Consider the following 12,749-nt stretch of genomic DNA (forward strand, 5'->3'; position numbering starts at 1 on the left):
CACTAACTCATCTGTAGTTGATTTTCCTTTCCTAAAACCAAACAGGGAGCAGGTTGTGTCTATCCAAATAATTCATTATTTTTATAAAAAATCAGTTTATAAAAGATTTTTTGAGATCAGGAAAAATTGAGATTGGTCAATAGTTATCAACTGGTAGCCTATCACCTTTTTTGAAGATTGAGGTCATCTTAGCAATTTTCATAGGTGATGAAAAAAAGCAGCCTTTTACGAAGGAACTATTTATTAATTTTGTAATTGGACCCACTATATTCCTTGGATACTACTTTATGAGCCACATTGATACAACATTTATGTCATTTGATTTCTTGGCTGGAGATTTTTGAATGACACGAACAACCTTAATACTCAAACACAAATACTCAAAACTCAAATACACGAACAAATACTCAAATGGTACCTCAGTAACAGGTACCAGAGCCATTGAGACTGCTGGCCCTTGCCTCAGCTGGAGGGTAACTATTTGGGGCCCAGGGTTTACCAGTTTTCAGTCTACTATATGAGTGAAAAAAAATCATTAAACTCTTCAGCCACGTATGTAGGTTCGCTGATGAGACGATCCTTAATTTTGATTTTTAATTGTCTTTACTCACTTAATTTTTTCATGGTTGATGATGGCCCATGATTTATTTGAAATAATTTTTGAAGTCATAATAGACTTTGCAATGTCATAAGCCTTTGCGGCCTTTATCACGTTTCTCTAGATTCTTTTGTAGTTCTTAAAAAAAATTTAAGTGCATTTGAGGATTTTTGTATACCTCTGAGAAAAATTTTAGTTTTTCTCTAGAAACAAGAATTCCTCTTGTGATCCAATCACAAGATTCTTTCATTTGTTTAATTTTTATTTCCTTGACGTGGCAGCAATTATTTACAAAATGATTTTTAAAAAGTGTGAATTTTTCCTCAACTGATGCAGGAATTTTTATAAAGGTTCAGTCCTCTTTCTCAAGAAGAAACTCAAAATGGCAACATTTGTAGATTGTGTGTCTTTTCTTTCATAGAGTCTGAGACTCTTTACCTAGTTTACGACCACTGAAAAGATCCTCTTGGCTCCAGTGATCTGAGACTGCTGTTATGACCACAGATGCTTCCACGCTCGGAATGTTCGTTATAATGATGTTGATCGCCATTTTGGAAGTTGCTGTTACTCTTGTTGGAGTGTTGATGGACCAGGTAAATTAAAAGAATGGAGAATGTCGACAAATTTGTTTTGTTTTTTGGTCCTAAAGACCAAGAACATCTATATTGAAATCGCCCATAATAATAAAATCGCCATGGTTCCTAGTTAGGTCTCTCAGGAGGATTTCAAAGCTAGAGAAAAAAAATGTCTTCTCTTCCACTGGAAGACCAGTAAACTCCCATGACAAACAGTTGGAACAATTTGTTTTCAATTTGATACCTGCAGCTTCGAAATTTTTGCCTGACGTTAATAATTTCAAATGAGTTGAATGAGACGTGACGTTTTGCAAAAAAAAAAAAAAAAAAAAAAAAACAATTCTACCGCCTTTAAAAGAGTTGCAAAAAAAACATATTTGCTAAATTATAATTTGGAATTTTGAAGAATTTGACATTTTTTGTGGTGACCATTTTTATTACGACAAAAACGTTAGGGGAAAGCTCCTTGCAGACTATGGCAAGTTTCTTGCCTTTTTTGTTGCTATCTGTGCATGTTGATGAAGCAAACGGAGGAGAGAATTTTGCAATTTGGAAATTCTGGGGGTCACCCGGTTATCTAAAGAGAGTTCCCTAAAAAAAAAACTGTTGAGTTATAAGCGAGGTTACTGGAGGACGCAGGTTGGCTAGTGATGAAATGAGCTGCAATATGGTTACAGACGGCCTCGGCGTAGCTCTGGAGTTGCATGGTTGACGGGGACATCTGTGTAGACTTTCTACTGAACTGGTCCTGTTGGTGGGGCCTACATCACAGTTGCTAATGGGCTGGCAGTTGGAACTGATGATGGAGGATCTCCTTTTTTGAGGGACTATTTTTTATCAAAGAATTCCATCTTCTTCTCTATGATGATCCGTGCCAGTGCTTTCTTGCTCAACACGCTACATTGTAGTAATATCAAATTGTAGCAATGAGAAGCCACCTTAGTAGGACTGAGAAGAGATTCTTAATTGGCTGAGCGTTAGTGAAGCCTATCACTGAAAGCGATGAAAAATATCATTTGTCTGTTTGTCTTCTCAAAATACCTTGAGAACGAACTGACTCTAGACGTGACATTTTGTGTGAAGCTTCATTTTTATAAGCAACATCGAGTTTTATGAAGGTGCATATCACTCAATAGAATTTGGCTTTGTGTTAATGAACATTACATTGTTCTTATGGGTAGCCATGATGGAAATGACAAAATCATAGAATAAATAAATTTATAATAAACTGTACAATCATATGATGTTTTAAAGTGTGAAATAGTAACACACGTAGCTATAGGTGAGAAATTTTATATGCAACCACAGTGAAGCCTGTCACACAAAACATGGTGTAGCGTACTCCTACCTGGTAAATATTTTCAAATATTATAGGCTTATGATATTATTGACAATTACCAGCAGTAGTAGTGTTGAACACCATTCCCAGGAGTTGCTTCATGGACAAATTATACATCCTATACAATTAAATTTAAATTTTTGTTTAGCATCTGAGGATTCAAAGTATAGTAATAATTGAAGATGGCCCTCTACATAGAGATTGAAATATTTCCTGGTTTTAATTTTGTTTAACGTTTTTTGACACAATATGAACCAGAAGATCTACTTGTTAAATATAAAACTTCATATTATTGGATAAACAAATTTATATAAAATTCTAACCCTACATAAGATCTACTGAAGTGTATCAGCTTAATATTTTTTCTAAGATATTTTAATTAATAAAGTACAAAACATATATTTAAAAATTCTTTAACAGACAAATTTGGTTTTTGAGTGATGGCATTTTCTAGACATATGTTATTAGAGTTAAGTATAACTTAAATATATCCAGTTTAACACCTTAACTGCAGAACTAGACAGGTACAGACTTAAGGACGTTTGGAACAATAGTAACATGCATTCCAGCCAATGTTTATATAGTAGTTCATATTTTTATAAAATTAAATTTTCTTTTAATAGACTATTATGTTTGACGTAATATTATATTATTATCATAAAATTTAATGTTTAAAAAATTATATGGATAGAAAAATTTATTCATAATACTTGAAAGTGTCAATTGAGCTTAGTTAAGTATTAAAATATTTTAATAATAGTGATTTTTTTTACTGAAAACTGATATGTTGATAATAACTAATTCATTTAAGTTATTATTAATATGTCTGTATGTGGGAGTTATAGGTATATATTTGTTTAACTATAGTGCAATTACTGGAATAGTTTTCTAGTTAGAGAAGATGGTTGATTGGTTACAAAAATTAAGTATCAACAGTTTGAGTATGACAATTGTGTGATTTATTGATTTTTATCTGTGTGTAAGTTGAAATGGTGGATGCTCAACACCCGGCCAATGAGTGGATGAATAGTTACCCTGAGCAACACAAGTTTAATCAATAATGTATGCCAGTCTAGAATTGCTTATTTCATAGTTTAATGCATCTGATAGTTGTCTAGAAAAATGGATTGTCTCTCAGACACTATGCAAGAATCTACTTGCATAACTCTCAAATTGGTGTATCCTTTTTTCTCTCTTGAAAATTTATCTTTGATCAGTACTATTTCAGGCCACGTAAAAAGATGTTATATAAGTTTTTTTTACTGTGACAGTAATCTTTTATCTTTAAATGATGATCACTTCAAAATTTTAGCACTGGTATTGTTCTGGAACTATTTATTTGGGTGTAGTTGCCTATCACTTTAGGGGCTGAAGAAATTTCATTTCTGTTTGTCTTTCTGTCAATCTGTACAATATCTTGGAACAAACTAACCAGTACACTTGAAATTTCGCATGAAGCTTATTTATATATAAGCACAATCGAGTACAATGATGGCGTATTTTACTCAATGGGATTAGGCTGAGCATTAGCGAACGCTTTTATATTCATCTTATGGGTGTAACCTTGATGACAACAAGAAAACTGCACAACAACTAAGTTTGTAAATAATCTGAGTTTAATCGTATGAAATTTTAATATATGATATAGTAACACATGTAGCCTAATGAAATGAGCTATAGACTTTAAATTTTGCATGCAACCTCAGTGAAGCCTGTTACTTAACACATGTTGTGGTGTACTCCTACCTTGTTTTAATAAACTAGTATATTATATAGATTGCACTATTTAAATGTTTATTTAAGTATAAAATTACGTTGTACTATAAAATTTTGTTTATTTTCTTGACTCTTAACAGCCATTCACTTGGGTATGAATGTCAGCGACACTACAATCTTTGTGTAGCGGGAATGAACACACTCTCGTGTTCTGTTCTGGTAACTTGTTACATATGTTTGACACAGAGACTAAACATGTTCGGACACGACTGAGCGACAGTGGGCTCTGTCTTGGTTTTATAACCGTGAGTATACAAAAATTTCAAATATAATGTCTGTATGTGACAACTGTTGGTAATTAATACATATATGATAATAATAATGTTTATGTTAACACGATGATATGTCTATTTTGAACCTCTCTTTTAGAAAATATGCTTTAAACTTTCCACTGTTATTGTATCAACTCAGTCTGATCATAATAAAATATTACATTTAAAAAATATTGTTTTGGTAAAAAATATTATGCAATATAAACTATATGAAATATTTTATTAACAAGTGCATTGTATATTGTTTAATTACCTATGCAAATCAAATTCATTAAGTCTTCATGAGCTTTCATATCCAATTAATTTAAAAAATTGCAATGTTCGTACATATATAATTTACAGAAAAATCCATCTGTTTCTCATATTGCTGTTGGAGAAAAAGGACTTAGGCCATCCATTTTAATTTATGACTGGCCTTCTTTTGAAGTGGTACAAAAACTGGAAAATGGCACAACAAACGATTATGTCTTCCTTACTTACAGGTAATTACATCGAGTTCAGTATTTAAATGGCATGTAAAGTTTTCATTACATTATAGGCCTATATTTAAATACATTGAATATTACAAAATAAACCCTCAAATATTCACTTGTTTATATTAGGCTTTTAATATGTCCATACAAATAATTGTAAAATTATAAAAAATATAACTTCTTTAATTAAAGCAGAATAATTTTATTTTCTTGTACTTTGACTTTCCAAATCCACAGCATCTTAAGATAAAGTAACAAATAAACATAATCTTTATTTGCTGTTTAAACATTTATAAATTATTGAGAATGTCAGAAACCACAACACACATTCAGGTCACTTGTGTTGAATGTATAATAGCGATTGTAATTCTGATTATAGCTTCACATGTCTCAAATAACCCTGAAAACTCTGGTAGCATACCTAAAGATGTCTAAGGTACAAAAAGAACAGAAGTGCAAAAATTTTGTTAACAAAATATATGGTTTTTTTTTAAATTTGGTTATGAACAACAATTTTGTTCTGAGCCAAATCTTAAAATTATAAGAACATAAGATTTGATATGAGGTTAAAATAAACTAGTTTGTTTTTGCGTTACGCAAATGTGAGTTTTTCCATAATATACAGTAAATACAGGGAAGAGTAAAAAACTACATTAGTAAAAACATATAATTAGTTAATAATACCATTATTTTACAAAGATCAACATTACAATGTTTATAGCCCTGATGGCAGAATGCTGTGTGCCCAGGGTGGCTGTCCAGACTACTCCATGACTTTATGGGATTGGTGTAAAGGCACCATTATCGCTCGCACATCTTCTCCTTTCACCCATCGAATCCACTTCTCAAACTATAATGATAACTACATGGTGTCTTGTGGTGAGAAGTTTAAAATAAACAGCTATTTTGTTTCAATTTTTTAAAATATTCCTATTGATAAACCAAATATGTTGGTATAAAACTATTTATAACAGTGAAAACATCAGGAGAGCTTTTGTAAATGAAATTGGGTTATTTTGTAACAGGTGAGGCCGGCCTGTCGTTCTGGCAGTTGACTAAAACATATACAGGAACAAAGCTGTTACAGAACAGAGGACACTTTAATATTTTGGATGAGTGTCAGGTGTTGGCAGCCTACATCATGCCTGACGGAAAGGTAGCAACAACAATCAAGATATTTTTATTGTCTTTAAATACAAAATATGCAATGGACAAGTCAAATTATGGTTCAATAAATTAACAATATGCATAAATCTTTTATCAGTCTTTGTAGATCAACATATTAAGTTTTTTTTTTTTATAAACTGCATTTATGCAAGTCCCAAGAAAAAAACTCAGATGTTATATAACTGTAACAAGTAAAAGGTTTTCAATGAAACTGTGTAATTTTTTATACATGTTAAAATATCCAAATCTGTATTGATGAAATTTAATCTGAAATGTGAATAACTTAAGTTAATTTTCCTTTCTACAGCAATACTATTAAATAGGACAAAACTGTTATAACCCAAAATTTAATGAATATGGAAAACAATATTCCCCTCACTGATCTAACTTTTACCCTCCAAATACGAAACCATATAGGTTACACATTGGTATATTAGTTGTAAATGAAAATTTCTTAAGTATATAAGAAAAATTATACAAAAGCAAGATGTCTGTTGAATTTTTATCCACATTTAAATCTAAGAATAATACTTAAAACACAAGTATGTATCATACAAGTTTTTTTTTATTGAAATGTGTTATGTAGATAGATACAGGTTTTAACCTAAATTAGTGTTTACATGACCAATAGTATTTGAACCATAAATATCTGACAAGATTGATTTAGTATCTTTTATGTACTTTTAAAACTTTATTTAAAGTATTAATAGGTGGAGAATAAAGAATAAGAATATTTTTTTGTTTTATGCACAATACATAAATAGTTCTGGTGGCACCCAGGTGGTGAGTGGATGTTCCTGGGGTAACATGCTGGTTTGGTCTGAGGGCAGGGTAGTGATAGAAGCCTGCCAGAGGGAGCGTCAGGCTTGCCACAATGGTCCCATCATCAATTTTACTTATAATCGAACAATTGATGAACTATATACTGTTGGTAAGTCCATTGTAATTTGTATGGGATTCATTACGTAATTAATTTAGGACAGCAGTTTTAACCTGTTAGGGTATCAAAAATTAAAAAGCTTAAAAGAATCCAATTTTTGTAACTAGAGACTTAAACAATCGAAAAGTTTAAAAAGGAGTACTGAGCTCTTTTTTCATACAACATCTTCAAACAGTGTATAAGATATTGTAAATATTATGTATGATGTGTAGATAATAGTTGAATAGTGTGCATTACTATTGCCACTATGAAACTGGTTAAATAGAGTTGCTAATGAAGTTGGAGTATTCTTAATGCATATGATAGGTATATAATATAATAGATGAAGCTGATTGGATAAGATTAGTGAAAATCCATTACTTCACTAGGGAAGAATTTGTTGCCAATGTTGTGTATTCCCAATAAAAATTCGAGGCTGAAAAGAGAGGGCAGAGAACGAGATTAAAATGGCTAAAATTCAATATATTGTAATAAAAATGAACGGAGTTGTGAATAAGGATTGGTGAAAGGGTTGTACCAGTTATGTTGTATAATTTATTTTATGGAGGGAATTATAACAATGTATAATTATTTATTAAAGGCCTGGATGGTTGGATCAAGATGTGGCACTATGGCAGGTTCACACCAGACCCTCTTTCAGATGACTTGACAGTTGTGATAAAACCGGTGTTTGAGATTCAAGTATGCGACATTAGAGGCCCATCCAGTCTGTCCTACATTCTCAAGAAAAACAGTGACCCAAATGATTTCACATGGTTTGCTCAGGTATGCTTAGACGTTTTAGCACTGAAAGTGTATATATTAGGTTGTCAATCTTAATGGGACAATTATATGTTATTTAACTGAAATCTATCTAAGGAAATTTATTTATTATATGAAAGAAAAACATTAACAGTATGATTCTGATATGAAGACATTCTACTCATGGCTGAAGAAGAATGAAACTACTTTGGCATGACAACCTCATGTGAGTTAACAGGGCTTTACATTAAAGTTTGTTTAATATTTTTTTAATCAAATTAATAATTATAAGGATTAATTTAATCTCTGTTAATAAAAAATACATAACAGTTCCATACTATATCATACAACAATATCGTTAGAATAATGCATACAAAATGTGATAGTGTGACTTGCTAGTTATTTTTTGAGGTATGAAATTAATAGCATTATTATCATATTAAAATACTCTATCCATGAAGCTAATTTAATACCTACATTAGGAACCTAATTTTTTAAGGAAATGAATCAAGGCTTCAAACATTAAATTAGCAGACCAACAGCTTAGTCAACTTTCAGTTTAAATAAAGACACTCTGGTTGCCAACACTGAAAATTAATCTAAAGAAGAAACCCAAGGAATTAAACAGTATAAAGATGTCTAATAAGTCAGTATGGAGTCACAGAATCGATTTAAGAGTTATATCTAGAAGGAGACAATAAAAGAAAGATCCCCTCAGTTCCCTGATTTTTTGTTTGCCATCTTATTTCTGCTGAGTGGTCAATGGGTGGTTATTGTATCATGCATACCTATAATGACCTGAATTCTTTTGTTCGGTTGATAATAATTAGAGTTTGTTTTATTAAGTGCATGTCTTAGAGACACATGGGGTTGTTACATAACATGTTTGTTGTCACAGGCATATCACAATGCTTTGGTATGGTTTGTTTATTTTGACGTAGATTGTAGACGTAGATTTTGTGTTAATTGAGACATCTACCTGAGGTAGAGATCAAATTTCAGATCTTGAAACATAGTGTTACTAATGTTTTGCATCACTGAACAGTGGTAAATTTCCAAAAAATTCTGTTTACTTCTAAAATTCTCAGTTCTTCTATTGTCTAAAGTAAAATTAAAACATAGAAGTTTTTTCTTTTAACTAATGAAGAATACATGGTCACACTTTGTAGGACAAGAACGGAGGACTATGGGAGGTAGAGATGCAAGTGTCTGCGACTGTAAGTCCCTCTATCAGACTCTATACCTGTCATGCTGGGCCCATCGCAGCTGTTGCCGCCAGCCCTCAGTCCCTCTACTTCGCTTCTCTCGCAGCTAATGGTGTCATACATTTCTACGATTTCCAAACTGGCAACCTTCTTGCCTTCAAAGAATTCTCCGTTGGAGGAACTAAACTTTTTTGGCTTGCATTCAAGGTTATTTTTATTGATTTATACCATAACCGTATGATTTTGATACTCAACACAAGCTGTTCTCAGATGTTATTCATTTTGTTCACATAATATAAATGAATAATGTCAAATTGGAAGGTATGTCAATGATTATCCATATGAAACTATTTATTACTACATTAAATTGATAAAGTCTGAAGGTTGCACTGTAGGACCACATATGATATACATTAAAATGGTATTTAATAAAAATCATTTTAGTGTGCAAAAAACAATTTAAATGTCGGAATTTAAGGCCTTGTATTTTTTTAAACATCACTGACATCAAAGTGGGCCATTATCAAAGTATATAACATTTTAAATTCAACTTAAATTGTTCTGTAGACAATAAAAAATCGCATTAATCATGATGTGATTTATTTTTATTGTATCAACTAACAGAATGTTTGTATTCTTAAGTGAAAACTTTAATTTTTCATTACAACATAAAGCATGAAAGAAACATATTTTTAACCTTTGAAACACTCATAAATGAAGGAGGCATAAACATATACAACTTATTATAGATGCATACAATTTTATTATGAACAGTCTACAAAATTTGAAAGTAAAAAAGTGTTTGAATAAATTTTAAGACAAGACCTTACATGATGAAATATGCATTTTCATGTAAATTGCAGTAGGCTTGTTTTAATATTCATCAGAACATTATTTTTATATTTTAATCCTTATTAACAATACCATTAGGGAAATGAGCTATTGCAGTTGTTCTTTTAGTATCACCTAGGTCTGGAAGGAGGTGGGAGAGTAAATGTACACTGATTGATAAATTAAGCTCACTGTTAACATCTTAAATTTAAAATACCTAAATATCCTATAAGCAAGGGGTTTTATTCCTAGACTTAGCTATGAGTCAGAGAAATGTTTTCAAGTACAGTACTTGGATAATTCAATAAGTAACGAGACATATTACTACTGCTCAAAAACATTTTATTCAATCAGTAAAAAAACTTGGTTGATCTAAAAGCCACTTTTGTACCTAATTTTGATCTCTTCGTTGGATTAAAAATGTTTCCCTCGTATACCTACCTTAAAGGGTCCAAACAGATAAAGGTCTGATGGGGGAAGGTCAGGGCTGTTGGAGAGATGTGGAAGGATCTCCCACCTCAGTTTCTGAAATATTTCTTTCGTCAGCTGTGTTGTATGTGGATGGGCATTGTTATGAAGCAAAATCAAGCCTTCAGTCAAGAGCTCGCACGTTGTGTTTGAATTGCAGGTCCTATCTTGTTTTTCAGCATTTCACTATAGTACTGATCGTTGATTGTTTTTTGGCCTTCAAGAAAATCACAATAAATAATTAGCCCCTGAAAATCCCAGAATACTGTAAGCATGACTTTACCGGCAAGATGGCTGGGTACTGAACTTTTTGTGAATGGGAGAAGTCGTATGCTTCCATTCAAAGCTCTATGGTTTTCGACTCTAGCTTATAGTGTTGGCTCCATGTTCCATCACACGTTACAATTCAAAAAACTTCTCCGTCAGTTAAGTATTGATTTTTCAACAGTGGACTGATTTGAAACTGGGTTTCTTTGAGCGTCCGTCTGAGTTGTCTAGCCACTCATCTCACACAGGTTTTCTTGTACTGCAGTTTGTTGTGAATAATTTTATGGACAGTTCCAACACTCATGCTTATTTTTACACTTATCAGCTTAACAGTGATATGCCTATAGTCCATATTCAAGAGAGGAAGTCCTAACTTCTACTTTGTCCACTGTGTTGCTCGTCACAAACTTTTGTACAGACACTATGAAACTGTTCTACCCATTTGTAAACATTTGATTGATTCAAACAACTGTCTCCATACACTTTAAACATTCTTTCATAGATTTTACAACCTTTGTCAGCAACCATGATTAAAAATCTGGTACAGTACATTGCTCTTCCAAGTTGCAATTCTCGAGCGAACTCGCCATTTTTAACTGAGTAAATTTAAGTCTATGATTACAAAATATGATTGAACAGCTAATCAGATATTATTGCAAGGTTGCCAACCTTATATCCTTGGAAAGTTTCATGGATCAAATCAGATGTTTTTGACCATTAGTAATTTGTCTTGTTATTTATTGAATGACCCTTGTATGTATAATCATCTTTTTGCTGCTGATACAAAATTGTAGTACAGTAGATGAGAAGTGAATATTCTCTGGGTAGATCTTTAATCATGTTCTCCGATTTATTGCTGAATAAACTGATTTTTGTAGATGGCATGTGGAAATGAACTGATAGCAGCAGGTTTTGCAGATGGGACTCTCAAACTATTATCTTTGTCTCCAGATGGAAGTTGCATTGATATCAAACAAGTAAGAGTTGTTCATATAAAACATACTTTCACAGTTTGCTAGTATTATTAGGTATATTTTGCACTGCTTGAATAATAGTAAAAAAGTTGCCTTTTTTTGCCTGCTTTGCTTTGTAAAGGCAACAAAATCCATTTCAGTCTAAGGTCATGAAAAGGTCCAATAGCCCTGAAGAGTTGGAGAAATGGTACTAGTGGTGACATGCAGAGGAGTGGCTGCATTGTTGTCACCAGGAATTTGAGTTTGTTGAGGTGGTGCATGCATGGATTTCTATTAATGGACAAAGAGAGCTTTCCTTTTTTGAGACCTAGATTACTTTCTGTCCTCTTTAGATAGTTGTGTTGGTTTCCTGTACAAAAAGTACCCTTCCAGACATATTATTATTTCAGGAGATTTTAACATTGATATTTTAAAAGATGATTTAAATACTACAAACTTTCTCAATACATTACGCTCTTTAAATTTATACTGTTTAAATCATGAACCTACAAGAAATGTAGCTTGTCTTGATAACATTGTTAACAATATATTTAAAAATTATATAGAATGTCAGGTCATCGAGCCTCATATCTCTGATCACTCTGGTATTTTAGCAGTCTTCCACGACTTTATGGGTAATGATCCAAACAAACAAACATATTTCAGGCGAATAAGGGACTTAACTCCCAAAGCAATAAGAAACTTTAGAATGGTGCTAAGTGAGGTTGACTGGACTTTCTTAAAAACATACTATAGAGTTGATTTAGCTTTTAATGATTTTATTAACTTTTTAACAACTTCTTTTGAAGAATGCTGTATGATAAAGAAAATAAAAGTAGATTTAAATAAAAATATATGTAAGAATAAGTGGTTTACACCTGAGCTGAGGTCATATAGAGATTATGTTATGTATTTGTATGATTGCTATAAGAATAATACAGGTCTTGCTGAAGAAAATTTATATAAAGATGCATATTTAAATGCTAAAAGATGTTATAAAGTAAAAATAAAACAAGCCAAGTTAGAATCTCATGAAAATTATATTCTTAGTTCTAAAAATAAGTGTAAAGCTGCTTGGAATGTTATTAGATTAGAAGCTAATTTAAGACCAGCAAATCAGGAAACAAAAATTGATTCAGAAATT

At 31.9% G+C, this 12,749-nt stretch overlaps 2 protein-coding genes across 2 annotated transcripts in view; both read left to right on the forward strand.

The window, feature by feature from the left end:
* Positions 1-5,743: 5,743 nt before the first annotated feature.
* On the forward strand, positions 5,744-6,306 carry LOC124358733 (cilia- and flagella-associated protein 44-like). The gene is made up of 2 exons (XM_046811033.1): positions 5,744-5,912; positions 6,059-6,306. The coding sequence occupies exons 1-2, from the start codon at positions 5,768-5,770 to the stop codon at positions 6,271-6,273; spliced, it is 360 nt and encodes a 119-aa protein (XP_046666989.1). The 5' UTR covers positions 5,744-5,767; the 3' UTR covers positions 6,274-6,306.
* A 619-nt stretch (positions 6,307-6,925) lies between these two features.
* The window catches only part of LOC124357537 (cilia- and flagella-associated protein 44-like), a 48,990-nt gene continuing 43,166 nt past the window's right edge, over positions 6,926-12,749 (forward strand). The window contains exons 1-4 of the mRNA XM_046809429.1: positions 6,926-7,131; positions 7,721-7,905; positions 9,051-9,293; positions 11,531-11,629. Of these exons, the coding sequence (XP_046665385.1) occupies positions 7,008-7,131; positions 7,721-7,905; positions 9,051-9,293; positions 11,531-11,629 (651 nt within the window). The 5' untranslated portion in view covers positions 6,926-7,007. The remainder of the gene's footprint in view (positions 7,132-7,720; positions 7,906-9,050; positions 9,294-11,530; positions 11,630-12,749) is intronic.

Source organism: Homalodisca vitripennis, chromosome 3 (genome assembly GCF_021130785.1).
Source record: "Homalodisca vitripennis isolate AUS2020 chromosome 3, UT_GWSS_2.1, whole genome shotgun sequence".
Lineage (NCBI taxonomy): Eukaryota > Metazoa > Arthropoda > Insecta > Hemiptera > Cicadellidae > Homalodisca > Homalodisca vitripennis.